The following is a 21,357-nucleotide window of genomic DNA, read 5'->3' on the forward strand; positions in this document are numbered from 1 at the left end:
GACGGCAATGCCATGCAGAGTGCATTGAGGGAAGATACCCGAGGTTGGCCGAATTTCTAACGAAGTTATGATATATTTGCCCGAAAAACATGCTTTGGGGCTGCGAGGGGGAGGCGGGGAACATCCCCCCCCCCTTTGGCTCCGCCACTGCATCGGGCGCATGTCAAGACTATTGAAAGAAACATAATATTCCTATTTACCTTCTTCAGATAGTGAAGTATGGTTGTTGGGGGAATATCGTGGACCCGGTGGGCCTGCCGAATCTCTTGAATAACCCTCAACACTTCTTCTGTATCTGATCCCGGCAAATGATTTTGGTGTAGCTAATGGTCTTGCTTTGATTTCCAAACCGGGAAGATCTTGATCGTTAATCAATAATGATTTATCTGAACTGTCGTCATGTCCATCGACATCTGTAGAGAATTGATTCCTAAAATGGAAGTCAGTAAGAACTAGTCCACGTGAACATGAACTATGACTTTTACTACGTTAGCGTTATCACCGTTTTGCGAACGTGAGATCCAGTGACTTGGTGGGTTTGATGGAAAAATAGACTCATCTAAATATAGCTCAATTTCGGCTACCTAATTCACCTTTCAGAATAAAAAAATCAGACCTATACAATGCAACAATGCTATGCTATTTTGCTTCAATTTTCATCCTCTACCTCGTCAGAGAAATCCCTTAATGGAAAGGATTGAACTTGACCGAGTATATATTCCTTCCAGATATATGCGTTTTTATGGTCTATATTTCATACGCTAACGATTTCAGGTTCTTACCTTAATTCTCTAAGTTTCGGTCTAGATTCACATTTCCCAAAAACAAATAAAGAGAAAAGTAAAAGCATAAAGACACAGAAGAATATTCCGCAATTCCAAACAAATTTCATGCTTAACGTTCAAGAGTTCGACCTATAAAATGTTAACCCTGCAACCACCTCGTTTGTAATTTGAAACCCCCGACATTTCGCTGTTTATAAATATGTGAAGAGATGTAAAGTGGGGGTTTCCAAGAGATTTTTGGGGAAAATGAGACATATAAGCTACTTATATTAAAAAAAAACTTTCTGCACCAGTTCTATTATGTATCAGAACGCTTAAAGGGGCTTACCCTACTTGAAGGGTTTGGTGTAAAGGAAATCCGCAATTGAAATGGTAAGTTATAATGAGGTGTCTGGGTTAACCAAGTCGAATGTTCCATTTCGATGACTTTCGATGAAGCTCAACTTCAACTAGCTTGTGAGCTGTTGATCAATGCTACGAGACAACATTAAACGAGCTTACCAACAATGTAGGATGTGGTTCAAGCCAATCAGATCCACGCAATTTTGGATAAATGCAACATACGATTGCCGGTTCCGCGAAGCCGAACGGAAACGGCTCAAAAAGGGTGTGACTATTTTGCCGTCAGTGGCAAATATGTTACAAAGTAACAAATATTCAACGACCCTCAAGTAGATGGGTTCAGCTCTGAACATACAAATGTTCATACAAAATCACAATGAGCAATAAGAGTATAAGATTATCTTTATTTGATATATGTTTGTATAATTTTTAGAACACGAACAGATAATAAATTACCTTTTGTGTTGCAACTTTCAATTCAACGAACTCAGTTTATTGGAATGTTTACTTTACGTTAGGTTAACAATATCGGAGAATACAGCGGAAAGATTTTCTATAATATCGACAAACTTGACATAATCTGTCCATAAAATTCGTATAAATTATCCCAGAATACAATTCTCTCTTCCACCCTCCTGCAAAACAAAGATATGTACAGTCCAGAAGAGAAACTAACATGCATAAAGTATAATGTCGCTTGAACAACCGATAAAAAAATCCATGGGCGTTCGGGTACGTTTGGTCTGATTGCTCTCTGTGGCGATTTAAAAAAAAGATAAAAAAAATGCTTTTCTAAGCATCTTTAAACCCCATTCATCCCCTGCTAATATTTTCCGTTTCCCTATTAACCCCACACTTTCCATATTCGTGTTTCCTTAATTATTACCGAGGATATTGATTTTAATAGCCTCTAGTAGCCTCTGGTAGCCAATACTGGATAGAGAAAGTTTAAAACTCAGCCTCCTTGAGTAAGTGAAGTTTCGTAGTAGAAGGAATTTCTTTTGTATCTGATCCCGAATGATTTTAATAAACCTAATGAATTTTTTCCAATCAAATCGCTGTATATTCATACCTCTATGATAAAGTGAAGGTATTAGACGCGTGTGGTAATAGCTTTCATTGCGCCACATAAAATACTAACGCATGAAAAAGTGTCGAAAGAAACACGAAAGTAGAATATTTTCAAATATTATTCTCAATTACCTTTTTCAGAAAAAGTGATCTTTGTTAAAACTGATGGTTTTGTTCTGAATTCCGATTTGGGATCGTTAATCAATAATGATTTTTCTGAACTGTAATCATGTCCATCGGCATCTGTATAGAATCCATTCCTAAAATGAAAGTCCGCGAAAATCATCGAATTTTGATCAAAAAATCAACCTGACCATCTAAATATAGTTCAATTTCAGCCATCCTTATCACGTTTCAGAATAAACGTACAGTTCCCATACAATACAACAAAAAGATCTCCCCACTGCCAGGCCGTTATTAACATGCTAGTATGCATCTATTTTCATAGGCAAATGATCTAGCTTTTGACTTCCTCATTCTTTTCAATAATTTGAAACATTTTAATATCTATATTGCTCACGCATAGATTTTCTCACCTGGTTAATTCTCCAGGATCCGGTCTTGATTCACAATTCCCAAATAATGTGAAAAGTATAAAGGCACAGAAGAATATTCCAAAATTCCAAACAACTCCCATGTTTTACGTCTAAACATACTAGACTTCATCTTCACAATGTCATAACAGCCTTTGACAGAAAGTCATAGTGTTAAGTATTAATGTCCAGGGCTACGATTGTACGATTGACTGTATTCTGGCATACAATTCAATCAAATCACTGAAATCTGTGATGCAAGACAAGTAGCTTTTTCGGTAAAGGTATAAGACGAAGTTTGTAATTGCCTGACATTGTGAAAATGACTAGGGTACCACTTGGTGTCGGTCCCTTTGAGTAGGCCTGGGGAGTTATTATAGTCTTAGTGATTTTGATTAGGCCTAATATGCATGGTTTACGAACGAAGGCATCACAAGTGTCATCACAAGTGTCACAAGGGTAGCCTGCCTACACTGTTCTGAAATGTGTTATGTAAGGTTCTGTTGGTTATTCTATCGACCTTTGAAAAAGCAAATAATATAAACACCAGTTTCTAGATTCGTCAATTTCTTATTCCAGCTCCGGTAATATTTTGTCTGATGTTGATGTTGAAATCCTCACAATGGTCAAGATATTCCGAATTTCGTCTCAAATCTTTAGTCAAATCTTGACACTGTGAAGATGATGGTCTGATGATGGCTGGGCGGCTTTTACTATTGAGTTCTTAAATGTCTATTGTTCTTTGCCCCCAATTCTGCGGCTACCTTTTGATGGTCCGTATTGAAACAGTACAGTTGAGGACAACTTTAAATTATTTTAATCTTTTATTCATGCTATGTTATTATAAAGATTTAACAATTTAAATCCACCCTGTAAGTAAACATTGGAAATCAAATAATAATAGAATACTGAACTATTGTAGGTTAATACAGGTTAATACAGACTACAGAAACTGCAGACTGATTGGTTGATTCAATGAGAGTTGAGTTTGAAACTCGCCGTGAATATTGAATGAACCTTATGTTGAAGAAACTCTTCAAGACTATAATATAATCATGGCCTACTCCTACTATTAAATGGACAAAAATAAACAATCAAAGAAGTGAATAGCAGATTATGCTCAATCGGTGTGTCCAGTACCGTATCAAAAACAAATATCTATCAATGGTATGTCTACTCTTGATTTCCAGCATGTGATCCTTAATGGCTTAGTCACTGTGACAAAACTTGAAATGGAATGAAAGTCAGATGCAATTTATATCATCTATCTGTTACCAAATGTTAAACAACTCGCTAAACTGCTAGTTTTGTGTTCTTAAGTCACATTTGGTACCAGAGTTGGCACAAGGATAACCCAACACAAAAATCAAGTAAGATTTTCAGCTTTAAATTTTGAGAGTGCTATAATATCAAAATTTGCCAATTAATTTCCAAAGTCACTTAAATTTTGGTATTTTGGAAACTGGTCTATAATATCTATTCAAGAACTAAAAGATTAATATTGGAATATCACAAAAGGTTTTACATTAGATAATAATGTAAGAATTGACTATACTACAATATAATACAACTAAATAACTACATTGCATTCACTTCTAAAATATCCCTCAACCAAAACATGTTATATGTAACTTTTGAATAGAATTTTCATTTAATTGGAGGTATTCAAACAGGTTTTCTGGCCTATTATAGTGTCTGTGCATTTATAGCTTCAAAATGCACCTTAAACAAGAAATTTCCACTGAATCTCTTTAATCTTACACTTTATTGTGCATCTGCAACAGCTAACCAATTTTAGATCTGAAATTCAGATATAGAAATTTCAGATAACATTCCATATTGTTGATTGGTAGGGTATTACCAAGGGCTTGTAAGTGTTTTTTACAATCAAAGTAACCAGTTTCTATAAAAACTCATGCCCACTCAAAAGATATGCTTTCATTGTTATTTCCACATCATTGAAAAATATTTTCACATAATTTCCAGCTGGTGATGGCATAAAGATCTGAAGTGCTTTAAGACAGCACCATATATTTTGAACCAAAAGTTAGAATATAACACCCTCTAGTTGACAGATCTATTTTATAATATTAAATATTAGTTAATATTCACCTATATACAATATTTCTTTTATAACAATAATTCATTATATACACAATTCAAATCCAGTGGCATTGACCATGTGAAAGGCAAGAATAAATAAATAAATAAATATTATCTTATAAATATAGATAAGAATTTCTTTCTAATTTAAGAAAGATTGCTTCATTGTTTGAGAGTAATTTTCAAACTGAACTCATTCAGTCTAATAATTTCAAATTTCTCTATATATATCCTTTATTGCAAATTTGCATTAGACAATTATAAATAATATGGTCAAAACTTTTGAGATATGCTTCATAGCTAACAAGATCTTTACCTTCTATGGTTTTATATTCTTCATTGAGGATTGTAACCTTCCATTAACAATTTGACCTCAAACAATGGAACAATTTTCAGCTACGAAACAATAACTAAATACATATAAATAGATTTATAACAATAATAATAATAATAGTATATCACAGTAAAAGGTCTTAATTGGTCTACATTTAAGGAATTAAAGCCATCATGTTCTGACAAAAATTCAATTACAAAGTCTCATAGGCCGATTTGTCAGACTCATTCCAAACCAAACTGTGCTTGTAGAATCAATAGCTCTCTTATTCACTGGCTAGAATGCTGGATTTAACCATTTTTCTCAGAATGATTAACATTTATTTTCCAGTTAAAACTATTTATTTCTATCAAACCATGATAGCTTTATGAAATTCTGATTAACTGTATATTAAGATCCCTTTTACTAATTATAACCTTTGGATTGGATATGTCACAGAAATAAAGCACCATAATGAATTAAAATAAATATAATTATAAATATCTTTAGTTAATTATCTTTTCCTATACTGCAAGGCACCTAGATGTCGTCATATGAGCTGAAATGTTGAAACCGGTTTATTTTTTGAGACAGAAATACTCAACCTATAGTATCATATAATAAATATTCAACAATTATTCACAAACTTTAGTTAAAGCATTCTTTTATTTAAAGTATTATGTATCTTCCACCTAAATGCTATAATCAAAGAAATCACATGATGTGATCTTCCTAATTATCTATGCACATAAATTATTCAAATTTAATTAATGATCAGATGAGGAAGACTGTTATAAATGCAATTTTGTATGTCTATTACAAGGTAGTAAATACAATTTTAAGGTGCTCTCACACCATAGTGATTACGAGTTGCGTATGGCTGTGAATAATGACAAAGGCCATAATAAATGTTGTATGTCTGTTGCACTTATGACAGCTATTCTTATGTGCAACCATACACAACGTGTGTTCACTGTGCTGTGAGAGCCAATTTAGTCTTACATTTGAATGAAATGATAGTAAATGCAGATCACATCTTTTAGTTAAAGCATTAGTCAAAAATTGCAATGAATTGATAAAATCCCTTAACCTTGTAATCAAAATGGAATACCTCTGAATTATATGATGACAATCATTTAAAGCATGGAATATAATTTGTAATATAATCTATTTTGAAAATATATATATCTTATATAATATAATATAATATTGAGTAATTATATAATACATTATGAGCACTGTACCCTAAAATATTTTCTGAGCATTTTATAATAAATTGTAATCATATGACAGAGTTTCTCTTTCTGTTAATTAATGGTTTTAGTTTGAATGACAAATTTAAAAAAGATAAAAGTTTTGAAAAACATGTAACACCTAAACAAAGAAATTGATTAAACCACAAGAAATTTTAACACCTAAAAAGACAAATTTAAATTTGAAAAAATCCCTGATTTGTAATTATTATAGCAGGGTTTATCATTGAACATTAGAATATAATTATATAATATAATCATTACAAATTTAAATACTGAACGTTTCCATATAACTTTATAATTGAACATTTGAATAAAATTTCATCATTGAAATTTTGAAAACTGAACATTTCAATATAATGTTTTAGTTGAACATTTCAATATAATACTATCATTGAACATTCAACACTGAACATTTCAATATAACTTAATAATAATCATACCTTTTGAACAATTGAATACAATTTCATCATCAATAAAAATTTGAATACTAAACTTTTGAATATAAATTCATAATTGAACATTTAAATACAATGCTCTTAAAAATATCAGGAGAAAGAGAAACCCTGAAGATGTTAAAATTGGAAGAATAATAATAATATTATGCTAGAGATGTTTATAATTGGACGCGATGTCAGGATGATGTTTGTTGAGGTTGTTGTTTCTTTTGCTCGACTCCGGCTGCTACATAAGAAAATAAACATAAAACTGCATAACACATTTGGTCAGCCTGGAATGAGAGGACAGAGATATTCATTATTTTTTATTCAATCTTTAAAATAATTATAATAATAATAATAACAATTGATGAATCAAAATAGGAAGGATATATTTTTCAATCAAGACTTTATAAAATATTTGTGCATGTTGTGCAAAGTAAAATCATATAAATTATCGTTTACTATATTTTATTGAAACTAAAAAATAGAAATAAATTTAGTGATATAGGTGATATTGTTATAAATATATTGGCCTAGCTTAAGATATTCAAGATTTTCACCTCAAAAATCATTTCTATACACTAATACTGTTTATCAATTGTTTTAAACAAATTTATGAAGAAGGAACCATATCAGGTTTTTTAATTTATGCAAAGATGTTGAAAAATAAAATGTCGTTTTTAAATAATGCCAAAACTTGATTCAATTGTTTTCAGTTATATAAACTGAAAGGAATATTGTCAAACCTCATTGCATGTGCACTTGAAATGAATGTAGATATAACAGCCCACATTCAGTTGAATTTTGCTATATTACTAATTATGTGAAAATCTTGAATATCTTAAATTAGTAATTTTAAAAGCAGGAATATGAACTAAACATTTTGCTAAGTGCTGTTGACAAAAATTTTCCCAAATTATCACAAAACTTTTTGCTTCAACACTTTGGAGCTAATAAAAAAATTCTAAATATCTAAGAATTAAAATTATAAAATTATTCAATTATTGTAAATAAAAACTAATTAGTGAACAACTGTGCAACAGTATCCCACAAAAACTAAACTAAATTGAAGAAGCTGAATTGAACTCTCTTTCTACATCTGACTATTAAGACAGAAAAAATTTCATTCATTGCAAAACATATCTCAATTACAGATGTATTTTGTATTAATCACTGATTTGTGTATATCCTGATCACCTATTCGTGTACTTAGTTTTTGTATACCCAATTAATATATTTGTACACCCCAATTACTTATTTTCATAATTCTATTTTCTAGTTTTTGTACATCCCAATAACTTGTTTTCGTACATCCCAATAACTAATTTCAAGACATCCCAATAACTTGCTTTTGTATATCCCAATCTTGTACATTCCAATTACTAATTTGTGTAAATTCCAAGTACTTTTTTTTTGTACATCCTTAATACTAAATTTTGTACACACCAATGGTGTTAATTCCCAATAACCTGTTTTCATACATCCCAATTACTAATTTGTGAAAATCCCAATTACCCTTTTCTGTATATCCAAATTACTAATTTGTCCTCATGCCAATTATTTATTTTTGTAAATCCCAATAACTTGTTTTCGAACATCCCAATTACTAATTTTAATACATCCCAATAACTTGTTTTTGTATATCCAATTTTGTACATTCCCATTACTATTTGTGTAAATCACAATTAATATTTTTGTGTACATCCCAATTACTAATTTCTGTACATACCTATCAATTTTTGTACATCCCATACAATTACTTATTATCCTTGTATTCATCCCAATTACTGTTTTTCACATATATCCCAAATTCGTAATTTTTGTACATTTGATATCTTACAAGATAACTTAAGATATGAAAGAGATTCAATATGAATTATAATTAATACAAAGCAATGAACAGAAAAAAAAAACAAGATTAAAAAATTAGTAATTTAAAGAGAAAAGGGGGGTTTGCAGCAAACTAAACAAAAAAGCAAACAAAATGAAAGCAGGTCTATACATTTTTAATTAGCTTGCATACTGTTGCCATTTTCATCAGGGAATATGGTTTTCAGACTCTTTTGTTGTTTTGCCCATTTCACAGCAAATATTCTATGTATCATTAACGCTGCCTCATTTGCCTATTGGAGATGTGAATATTAAAAAGAAAAGAATTGAGATAGATGTAAATAGACAAACCCATTAAACGGCATTCAAATAAGAAAAAAAATCATAAATAGCATTTTGAATTTAATTTTATAAAAATGTTTTGATTTATTTAAAGATTATAATCATGCTTAGCCATTTTGAAAAAAGCAAAATGAAAAAGGACCCAAAAAGAATTGTCACCTTAAAAAGATTCATCAGTTTGAATTGTATTATTGTAACTAAGAAATTTGAGGGAATATTTTCCTAGAAGCTATCAAGGTACTTTTTGGTCTGTTCATGCAATTTACCTACTGTGGTAATGATTGAACTATCATCTATTTCATTCTATCAACCATGCAAATTGATTTGCTTCATAGTGATGTGTTTATACACACTGCGTTTGTGATTGCCAAGCACTTTGTTCTTGATTGTCATCCTCAGTAAAATAAGTTCAATTTTATTATTCATTAAGTTCTTTGACTGAGTGCATTCAATCAAGTTGTATTCAATCAACTAATTAAATTTCTTCAGTTTATATAAATTTGTTGGCAAGATGCAAAGATAAAAAGATAAAATAAGAAAATAATACTATATTGGGAATGCAACCAAAATATAAAACCATGCATAAATATCAAAATAACTACAACATAAGAGACTTGATCTAGATATCTGGGAACCATGATATGTGCTTCTTTAAAATCTAATAAAATTATTATTTTTAAGATATCCAACATCATGTTAACTTCAATAACATAGTACATTACGAGGGTTCTTCAAGATCCTGGATATTATTGGTAAATAATTTACATCCAATGATTGGACGCTGTAAATAGTTAACCAATCACAGTGTTATAAATCATAAATTCAGATTAAAAATCACACAAAGAAGCACATATCATGAGAAACATTGGAAAAACCTAAAAAAAAGGAATCAAAGGACCTACCATTCTGGATTTGAATTTGTGCTGAATTATTTTTTTATTTTTGGTATCTGAAAAATAAATTTCAACAAAATTTTTGAAGACAATATAAAAATTCAACTATAGAAAAATTCCAATTCATTTTGGACAAATTACAATTATAGAATACATATTACAATATAATTTTACATTTTGGCGGTAAAATTTGTCTGATAATTGTCATTAAGTATATATATATATATGTATATGTATACTATATCATCACAATGGTTGGAACCAAGGAAACAACAAAGTAGACATTTGGTGCAAAAAACATAAGAATGGGTGGTAAAATATGCAAAATAGTTTTGACAAGACAATATCAATCTAAAAGCAATAATTATTATTGAAAATAATCTCTTCCAGATGTAGTCTGCTGTGCTTTATTCAATCCCTTTATGCTATTATCTCCCCTTGTTTAGCTGCTTTGTCAATTTGTCTATTTGTATCCATTACCTACCTTAATGTCCAGCTCAAAAGACCAACCATGACCAAGGATTTTAGGGATAAAAAGTGCATAACAGAAAGAGAAGGAGACAAAAAAAGAAGCTGTTTTCACAATCATCACAAACAAATTCTAGATTCAAACGTTGCTAAATTTTTAAGATGAAGATTATTCTTTGGGAAAGTCAAAATACCAAAATGGAAGAACAACATGAAAAAAAAAATCTTTTAAAATGATCCCAAGAAATGGGAAAGATGGCATAACATAGCTCATCAATTGAAAAATGTGAACATTAGCAGAAAATAAATTTGTTGATGTGAAAACCGCCTCACCTACCAGTATGTTGTCTTGATAGCATCAGAAGTTAGAGTAACAAGTTTTAGTAATAATAAAGCATAACCTTTATCAAAAATAGTGAAATCCTTGACATCATGCAGAAATATAGCCTGACAAATCCAACACCTCCCAGTTCCTCCGATATGATTTCGTCATATCTAATGTCATTATTCAATGGGAGTTCATTTAGATCTTTGGATCGCTAGTTTTGGAGAATTTTCACCATGACAAAAACCAAATTTGTCATAACTTTTTGTATTTGCACCAAGCTGAACCATTAATCAGTCAATTGAAAGTCTTCGAATATTCTATGTCCCTGTGTCCCACATGTTACTACAATACAGTCAAGGGGTAAGATTTCTCTCTTGTGTACAATTCCTAAAGTATGATTAATGAGAAAATGTGGATTATGTGATTGGGGTCACATTGCACTAGTCAAAACATATTGTTGTTTGTAGGGCGTAGATAGTTAAGGCCATCATGTGGCAACGCTTGTTTACTATCTTACATAAATAATACTAATAGAGCAATACAACAATATAAGTTAAATTTCAGAAAAAAGACACAGCTTTAGCTAATCTACCACCTTCATTGATATTAGTATTATAAAATACAGTACTACAGTCTGTTAAATTTCTATTTCAAAAATCTATTATTAGGTTTTGAAGATGCAGCATATTTTTAAAATCATTTCTATCAATCTTTTAGTACTGCCATTAAAGTCGTTTCTCAAATTTTTTTTCTCAACTCAAAATTGTTTTGTTTCCTACCTGAAAACTTTCAATGTTACATTTTTCCAAGTTCAGAATGAAGTTTTTCTCATATCATACAGGCCTGAGAGCATGTTAATTTGAGATAAGGTCTTGTTGCCATGCTCAGAGCTGTTCACAGTTCTAGTTTGAAACTTACAATACCCAAAACTGAATGTCAATTGAAATTTGTGTCGTTTTAGATCATGGAAATAACTCCTTCACCATTTTAACAAGGTTTTATTAAACATAACCAAGAATTTAAATTTATTTATTTTATGTCAATGTACACAATTTCTGAAAAAGGAAAATAAATACCATACCTTCGTGTTGGTTGCTCCGATTGGAATCAATCCCATACCAAATATTAGTATCAAATGAAAAATAAACAACCCAAAGAAATTTGGAACTGTTAAAAGCATGCGGTAATACAAAACATGCAGGGTTAAGAATAATAATCAATGTCCGATCTGGGCAAGAGAAAATAGGAAAAAGGGAGGAGACTAGGAAATGATTGGATGAATCGCTTACCAAATTCCTCTAGCACAAAAATACCTCCCTTCAACGTGAAACATTTCCTGATATGCGCTAGCTCAATAAAGAACTGAAATATAAATGTGGACAGAAACTTAACTACAAATGAACAGTGGACCACTTGTGAGAAAATGCACCCAAATTTGGGTTAAAAAATAATAAGCATATCCCAGACAGTAGAAAATAAAATCATAATTTTCTTTGAAATTTGCAGTACCTGCAAACCCAGAAGTAAGCAAATAAGTAGGATGAAATTCTGGACAACAAAATATGGCAAAGTAAATTTTGAAACCGAAAGTACGAAACTAAATTGAAGAACTTTTCCCACAAGTGGTATTTGAAACTGATGTTAGGTTCTGTAATTATGTGTTAACAATCATAAAGGCCTAGTAAAGCTTCTACCTGGCAATCCAAGACAATCAAGGCAAATAACTAAACAAAAAGGAACAAAAAACAAAACAAAATGGAATACAAGGTGCAAACTAAAATAACAGCAAGACCAAGCATGCAACAATAGTATAGTATATTAGATATTGCCACTAGACCTAAATATCATCTATATATTAGCTGTATGTATTCTACTAGGAATCTAAAATAGATTACCTCAAACTCCTGTTACACCAAGCCCAAGGTTGGAAGGATGCAAGAGGAAAGAAAAATTAGGACTGTGTTAGAAAATACAAAATCCTTGAGGCACCTTATTAATGCAAAATAATGAATTTCCAATGCTTGTTAGAGAGCTAGTCTGTTAAAGAATGGAACCACAACCAATGCAGGATAGAATAATTTATTTGAAAACGATTAACTTAAACTACACATTTCAAAAGTGGTTTATTTACAAATGTTATAGAGCACTTCGAAATTATTAAAGCACATAAAATTCTTTAGATTTTATCAAAAATTGAGTTTCATGCACAATTCTATATACAATTTCTGTATCTGCCATTATTTTGTCATTTTTCTATGAATATTACAGAAAGCAAAACGATCATATTATGGAAAATTCATGTTTGCACAGACATATTATAATGCATATTATAATGCTGAAAATGAAAGAACTGCAATAATTGAAAAAGACATCAATATATGAGATAAATATGATTTAAAGAAAATGCACATCACAAAAAAAGACAAGAACTCATTGAAACAGTAACGGGAATAAAATAGCCAAAAATAGGACGACACTAAACGTTCAAGCTGTGGCCAAAATATTTCAGAATAGTATAAAAAGTTTATTTTAGAGAAAAATTGTTGTTTTAAAAACAATGGTTGTAATGATTAAAACTAAAATTGAACTGTATATGGAATTTTGAATTGAATATAACAATTTGAAAATTGTTATTCTTTGATTAAGTTCATCAACAAAATCAACAATGCTATATGTAATTAAAAAAAAGCAATGTGAGGTTTTACATCAGCAGCATCCTTGGATTGGATCCTTTGCAATTTTTAACCTGAACAGCCTGTCAATCATCATTGTTATATATATATATATAGATATATCAGAAATGATTTAATTTTCTATACATAATGTGAAATAAATATTTATAGCATTCATGCATATATTATTATTTTTGAGAAACTCTCCAGATGAAAAGTGTAAATGTAATCAAACATATATCATTTATTCTAGAGAGTCACACAGTGTTAATGATGCAAAATGATGTCTGCATTTCAAATGAACTTTAATAAACAGAATGATAATTCAATGTCAACAAAACAAAGCAGTTAGTGCATTGTAAAATCCATTTGTACGTCCCAAAGTCTGTGAATTGGCGTAAAAAAGTATTTTCCTAATCCTTATCATGGCAAAGGTCCTGCTTTCCAAAACATCACGTTAATTTTCACGATGTTATATTTGACAGTATCTTAGTACCAAGCAGACAACAATCAAACTCATGATCACCAGTGTTTTTTCACTCTTTAAAATCGTCGTGTTATAAGCAATCTAAATTATGACACAGTCTTCTTTTATTTTCAGATTGAAAAGGAATAAGTACAACGTGGATGATGACATACAAATGGATTTTGTTATGATTTTACTCTATGTATCTAGTGTTAGTAGAATCTAAACATTTAATGTGTTAATTTTTTGAAAACATTCTGAAATTTGGATCTTACGGGTAGAATTTCCTGAAAATGAAAATATTAAAATGTTACAGATTAACGGAATATTTTAGGCATTTTAGTATAAAAACAGCGGTTTGTTTTCATTACCAAAGTTGAAAGGCTCAATTTATTTAATATTGAACTTGCAGAATTCGTAAAGAATTTGTGCTGTGGATCTTTTTTTTTCAGATTATCTTAAAAACATTTTTATCTTGAACCTGTTGTCTCTTTAAAACAATCTTATATCAATAATGCCAAGAACTTTGCTTTTTCAATCTTACAAAGATATAAACCAATCGCACAACCAATCAGATTCCTTAACTCCTCAAAATACCAAAATCCTAAATTATGAGTGTTTTGGCATCTTCCAATCTCTAAGTTTAGCATCAGATTCAAATTAGAATGTATGAAATGAATATGAACAATGTATTAAATTGTATGATTCTGAAGAAAGATTATGATCATTGTGACAAGGAATAAAATGTAAAATACAATATAATTACTGAAGGCCCAAATAGAAAAAGACAGTAACATTTATACATATATTGATAAACTAAATATATCATACAATTCATAGAAAATAGAGAATACATAATAAATATTATTAGAAATAAACAATTTGAAATATAAAATGGTTCACCTACCTTGCTGTTTGCCAGCAGGAGACCAATTCCCTCCATACAAACTTGGAGTAATCCCCCTTGTCCACTTTTTAAATCTTGAACAGGGAATTCTCCACCAAGTTCAGGACCTGCAGCCAAAAGATATTAGAAGCTTTTGATATAATGTTATGGACAAAGATTAGGTTTAAAGTTCCCTGTTTGGGGTATAACTGGACATACAAGGGAGCATAGACATGATTTGTTAATTTTCTTAAAAGTTGTTCAATTGTGGTGAGAATTCCTTGTTATTGGTCATATGTCTTCGTTTTACAATTAACTGGCAAAGACATAAATAAAGAGTACAATAGACATGGATATCATAAACAGTTGAGAACAATGGAATACAGATTAGTCCATTTTCATTTTCAACTGTTTAACAATATAAAGATTACAAGATAAATAATGCACATACCAGGAAGTTTGCCACTGTTTCTTGCTGCTGCTTTCTCCATAGCTTCCTTCACACAGAAATACAATTCTTTACACTGTAAATAAATAATTAGATTAATCTCAGCTCTAAAATAGCATTCTTCCTTAATTAAATGTTTCAATCAAAATGAATCCAATACATATATATGTATAACGTAAATTCTGGAGTGGTTTGAAGAAGATAGATTAGCTTCTATAGATTTGTGCAATGCACATATATAGCTAGACTACAGCAATTCCATTGTAAAATTTGGTCCAGATATACAATTTCTTGTTATGTTCTAATAATAGATTTATACAGTGCTTTGAAAAAAGCTTAGTGCATCTGAAATTTAGTCTATCAGGAATATAAAAGTCACGATGCCACCAAATCCAACGCTCACAAAGGTATCAAAAGAATAACTCTATAGTAGCTGCAGGACTACAACCAAGAGTCTATGAGTACCGTATAATAACAGAGCCAATTCAACACAACAGTATTTCATAAACTTATTCTATAAGATATAAATTTCAACAAACCTTTTTAGTGTAAAACTGATTAAGCTGAACCTTTTCACCATTCTTTCTCCACAGACATAAGACTTTAGTTTTAGGACAATAAGTCATATTGACTAGCTTCTCAAACCACCATCGGTCATGTATAGAACCTGTTACACTTCTTAATAATAAACAATCATCACATACCTTTACAAAATAAAATAAAATAAAATAAAAATAAATAAATGGAGTTTAAAGTTTTTGCAATGATGACAGGCAATGCCATGCAGTATGCAATGGGAGAAATTCTGCCAGTTTTATAAGCCTACTCTTCTTCAATTTCCAACTATCGAGGGATTTAAACATGCACTGCCTGTAGGACACGGGTCCTCAGTTTATTGTACTAACTAACTAAACAACTAGACGCTTTTCCATGTATGGCACTTCATCTGGCATCACTGACAGTGGGAAATCGGGATAAAAAATCCTAAAGTATTCTCGACACATGCTGGAATTGAACCTTTGACCCTGACTTTTTCACCACTAGACAATGACATTAAAATTTCAAAAGAAGAGAGAATAGATTACCTCCATAAATAACATATCTCCAGTATTATCTGTTCCCCAATGGACAGTAAATGATTGTTTCTGCATCTGTCTACTACAGATTGGTTTTAAATCAATGTCATTTCCATGCTGTAATAAAAACAATAGAAAAATATCCAAAATATATATTTTTCCTTGAATTATGTAGCCAAATTCTAAATAAAAATATCACAAATTTTGGGCCTACGAGAGAAAATATTAGCCAGAGAATACACCTGTAGCAGTAAGTTTGAAAGTCTAAAGCCCCATTTATAAGTAAATACGTAAGTATATAAACTCACATAAGAAAGATAGCTTGCGAGGCAAGGTAACATACGCCCACTGGCAGCTGTCAGAAATGATAAAACAGTCTTTAGTGACTAAAGTATGAATTTTCTCATATTGAGGAAATTCTATTAGTTTGAATTTAATTACATACATATATGCCAGTTATTTATGATGAGTAATTCCACAAAATTTTTTAAAATCAATATCAATAACCCAAATACAACAAACAATTAAATCACACAGCTCTAATCAAGGGCAAAAAACAACTTTTGACGCGTGTTTACAAAGTCAAGGGCAATAACTCAAAAAAAGTTCATCAAAAATATCTCAAGTTAGAACTTGTCCAAGATCTTATCAATTTCAATGATCACACCAAGTTTCATCAGAATTGGTTGAAAACTGTAGCTTTTATTGTGCTCACGAACAAACTTTGACACGTTTTAACAAAGTCAAGGGCAATAACTCAACTAGCTTCAATCCTGATCACGAACTATTTTTAACAAATTTCGACGTGATTTAACAAGTTAGAACTTGTCCGATATCTTATCAATTCCAATGAATATGCCAAGTTTCATCAGAATCGGATGAAAACTGTAGCTTCAATCCTGCTCACGAACTATTTTCAACAAATATTCATGTGGGCGTATAAAGAGTATTCATGTAGATGCTTTTACATATGTAAGCAAATTTACTCCAGGAGTATTTTACTTCACCTCAAGAGGTTGTGCAAAAGTATATTTACTTATAAGCAATTATAATAGGAGTAAATATGCTTATGTGAGTAACATTTGGCCGTATAAACAGGGCGTAAGTGACTAAGATCAAGTAATGTATGGATTATATTTTAGATATTCAGTGACATAATTCTACTCAAGTTAGAAGAAATATGCATTGGCCACAAGTACCTTGGTACAGGACCTGAAGCCTTTTCAAAAATAATTGAATTTGGTTATCATTGCCACAATGATTATCGCAAATTTTCTTTACATTTCAAGAATAGAATATCTATATCCTTAGTATCCTTGGTATTTATAAAATGATTTTTTAATATTCACTCACCAGCATAGTGATTTGGTCCAGTAGATTATTAACTTCTTGACTATGTATCAAACCAATATGAGATTTTCCCAACAATCTACGACTCTTCTTCTTAATTTCTGTTTTATTAACACGTAACATCACCATAAAACTAACTAAATTAAACAATATAGTAGCTAATATTTTATCTTCATCATGTTCAAGTCGTTTTCTCTCCATATCACCAAGTGAAGCATACCTGAAAAAAAAAAACCATTGAAAAATAGAGAATTCGAATGAAAATTAACTTACATCCCACTCATAGCTTACTGTTCAGTTCATAACCAGAAGCAAAAGGTTTTTGAATCTGTATATCAGCATACTGAATAAAGCTGATGCAATAGAGTCCATTTATATTTGCTTCTTTATACCAATGTTATGCCATCATTTTGCAAACCACCAGAAGTCCAACATCAGCAACCATTACAAACTGAATACAACTTGAGTGATTGTGCTTTGCTCATACATCAAAAGTCCAATATAAAAATCCTATTTCAATGCTGGTTGTTATGAAGAGAAAATATATATAACTTGCCGCAGTATGAGGTGAGTTTTTTCTATTAGATAAATCACTTGTTATTGCAAAATCAATTAGGTGATTTCAGACCATAGAGAATGATCTGCAAAAACTTCGAGAAAGAGAAATTATTTACCTATCCATCATTTCTGAAGGACTTTGATCCATTCCAATAATGTCTCTTTCCTGAGCTACAGCATCTAAAAATACATCTTCCCAAAACTGCATTTGATCCCACAACCTGCTTCTTTCCTTTCCTGAAATGAAAATGTCTAACCTTTCACTACCACAGATTTGAATCCACAACAACCATTGTTTGACTTGACTTCAAATAAAGATTGCAATGCTCTAACAAACTGCCACAGCTCCTCCTTTAGTTGTCCTTTACCATTTATCAAACAAATGCAAGCACACAGAGTTACATTTCATGTTTAAGAACGTGTATTGTTCCCTGTCTTGTTAGACCTACAACTGTTATTGCAGTTGTGGATTCAAAAATCTAAATTTAAAAAATGATCCTGTTTTGAAGGTAAGACGGGAATTATATGGTTCAGATCTATTTCTTTACATACCTAATAAACCTTCAAAAAGAAAAGTTCTGCCAGTTTCAGTATTAGTTGTGGTAGAAGTACTGATTAGTTTACTCTCTCTATATCTATATCCTGTACTAGCACTACTTTTATTACTCCATAAACTAGGTGATCTGTTACGTTTATTATGTTTTACTAATTGCTGTAATATAAATAATGGTGTAAATATCAATAGTGGTATAAATATCAATAATAAATATCAATAGTGGTATAAATATCAATAATAAATATCAATAGTGGTATAAATATCAATAATAAATATCAATAATGATATGAATATAAATATCAATAATGGTATACATATCAATAATAAATATCAATAATGGTATAAATATCAAAAATAGTATAAATATCAATAATTGTATAAATATCAATAATGGTATCAATATAATATCAATAATGGTATTAATATAATATCAATAATGGTATAAATATCAATAATGGTATAAATATCAATAATAAATATCAATAATGGTATACCTATCAATAATAAATATCAATAATGGTATATCAATAATGGTATAAATATCAATAATGGTATTAATATAATATCAATAATGGTATAAATATAAATAATAAATATCAATAATGGTAAAAATATCAGTAATAAATATCAATAATGGTAAAAATATCAGTAATAAATATCAATAATGGTATGAATATAAATATCAATAACGGTATAAACTTTGGATGATGGTCATGAATGTTTTATGCATGTATTTATGGTTTTATGTACTTATTCAAAAAAATTATATATTCCTTTAAATTCTAAAATATTATTTGGCTTTCAGCTTAAAGTAATTCTCACTTTTAATTTCATCTCTGAATATACCAGACTTCTACTGAAGATTTAAAGGGGTCTAATGATCATGAACTCTGTTATTGGCATTTTCTTGCTTTGTGATGTTCACCCGTGCGTGGACCTCATTTTTGACAAGCCATAATAGTGCTTCAATGAAATACACCAACATATAACTCCAAACTATGTAAAATGAAGAGTTCATCAAAAAAATAACTTACCCCACTAGGATCTGCTTCACTATCAGACATAGAACTTTTAATAGAATGATGGTTAATCCTGGATTTCTTCCTCTCATCATCAGAACAGGTACTGACTAGGGTACTGGCATCAGACATCTCTGAATCTACACTACTAATCTTATCTAATCGACTAGCCTTTATCAGTTCTTTATTCTTGACCATTTCATGTAACATATCTCCTGACCGCGTATTGGCACTGGGAATGTCATGATCTGTCACTATTATATCACATGAATGCTTATGTACATTGCGATTTTGGTCTTGTCGTGATCCTTGAACATTGTCTAATGATCTCATATTCAGATTTACGTCTGGATGTATTTCAATATTCTCGTATTCGTCACCATTCACTATTACTGGAGATCCTACAAAATCAATTTTCATAAAAATTTTCTACCCTTCATTAAAACTGATTGATATAAAACACACTATCTTTATCAAATAAAGGAATGATTTTATGGTATACTACATCTAAATTTGATCGCTATCAACGTTTCAACAATTTACATTAACATTAGCAGTGAAAATGATCTGACTGTGACAATGTAAACTGATTGCGATTAAAACTCTGGAGTAGTATACCATAAAATTGTACCATTAAGTGATCACTACCCATAAAATTGTCACTTCTGTAAGCATTCATATCATTTCAATGTTATTGTCTTCCAAAAAAGTACTGAAACAATTGCATATTTTTATACAATGCAACCAGGTTCAGCTTCAAATAGCACCTGCATCAAATATTATTCATGATCATTCTTCACGTAACCATTGAGTTAGTTAAAGTATGTATTTGCAGTCCACAATGGCCACAATTTTGAACATAACTAGTCTGCTTCATTGGCTATGTCCACAAGGCTGCAGTTGTTGTTGTGAAACTTCCAATCTCTAGGAGGATTTAAACCTACAGCACCTAAATGTTCAGCAGACAACAATCTAACTCACAAAAATACTGCCATTGTAAAAAGTATACAATTTGTGATTACAATACAGCTTTTTAAAGCCACATTAAACCAGATAATTCATTGAAGAAGTAATCTCCAGTAAACATATATGAATTTGACCATATTTGTTACCATCTTCGTTTGGCCTCATGGCTTAAAAGCCAAATAATCTGAATGTTTTAATAGAAAACTATTGCCAAGATGATTTAAATGAATTGAAATGAAATATTCTGACATCCTATAGGCTATTAAGTAATGAATATAAGTTGAAAAAGGAGTAATGTGTCTTTCTTTTCAACAAGTCTACTATCTACAAAAGGTGATTACATACAAAATACCCACCGAACCCTTCAGGGAGATATCGTTCTAAAATTCCAAATAATACATGCAGCAGAAGAAGGTTGAAAAAAAGAAGAAAAAACGCAAAAATGTAGAAAAAACATTTAAATACATATAAATATGTGAACATGGCATTGAACCTTTGTCATAAATAATCAAATTCTAAAACTATATCTTATCTTCAATTTCCAAAGCCTGCTTTTGACAAATAAATAAATGACATCATGTCAAGCAGGAAGTAGAGCCTAAGAAAATTGGCATGCAGATTATTGTGATGAAATTCGATGCCACTTTTTCATTCCCATT

At 30.6% G+C, this 21,357-nt stretch overlaps 3 protein-coding genes across 3 annotated transcripts in view; all 3 read right to left on the minus strand.

Annotated features, from left to right (window-relative positions):
- LOTGIDRAFT_228427 (hypothetical protein) overlaps nt 1–908 on the minus strand; it is a 1,549-nt gene extending 641 nt beyond the window's left edge. Inside the window, exons 1-2 of the mRNA XM_009053492.1 lie at nt 783–908; nt 201–430 (exon numbers count right to left, since the gene is read on the minus strand). Of these exons, the coding sequence (XP_009051740.1) occupies nt 201–430; nt 783–892 (340 nt within the window). The 5' untranslated portion in view covers nt 893–908. The remainder of the gene's footprint in view (nt 1–200; nt 431–782) is intronic.
- Nucleotides 909–1,646: 738 nt separating this feature from the next.
- On the minus strand, nt 1,647–2,835 carry LOTGIDRAFT_153008 (hypothetical protein; the record flags this gene model as incomplete). Its single annotated transcript, XM_009053493.1, has 3 exons — nt 1,647–1,762; nt 2,331–2,458; nt 2,735–2,835. 3 exons carry the CDS (start codon nt 2,833–2,835, stop codon nt 1,647–1,649), a joined length of 345 nt encoding a protein of 114 aa, XP_009051741.1.
- A 4,199-nt stretch (nt 2,836–7,034) lies between these two features.
- The window catches only part of LOTGIDRAFT_103875 (hypothetical protein), a gene marked incomplete at both ends in the record, with an annotated part of 41,551 nt that continues 27,228 nt past the window's right edge, over nt 7,035–21,357 (minus strand). Inside the window, 11 exons of the mRNA XM_009053494.1 lie at nt 7,035–7,130; nt 9,915–9,961; nt 11,991–12,063; nt 14,747–14,853; nt 15,177–15,249; nt 15,713–15,877; nt 16,259–16,366; nt 17,603–17,819; nt 18,274–18,394; nt 18,710–18,784; nt 19,693–20,133. Of these exons, the coding sequence (XP_009051742.1) occupies nt 7,035–7,130; nt 9,915–9,961; nt 11,991–12,063; nt 14,747–14,853; nt 15,177–15,249; nt 15,713–15,877; nt 16,259–16,366; nt 17,603–17,819; nt 18,274–18,394; nt 18,710–18,784; nt 19,693–20,133 (1,523 nt within the window). The remainder of the gene's footprint in view (nt 7,131–9,914; nt 9,962–11,990; nt 12,064–14,746; nt 14,854–15,176; nt 15,250–15,712; nt 15,878–16,258; nt 16,367–17,602; nt 17,820–18,273; nt 18,395–18,709; nt 18,785–19,692; nt 20,134–21,357) is intronic.

This window comes from Lottia gigantea (genome assembly GCF_000327385.1).
Source record: "Lottia gigantea unplaced genomic scaffold LOTGIsca_2, whole genome shotgun sequence".
NCBI lineage: Eukaryota > Metazoa > Mollusca > Gastropoda > Lottiidae > Lottia > Lottia gigantea.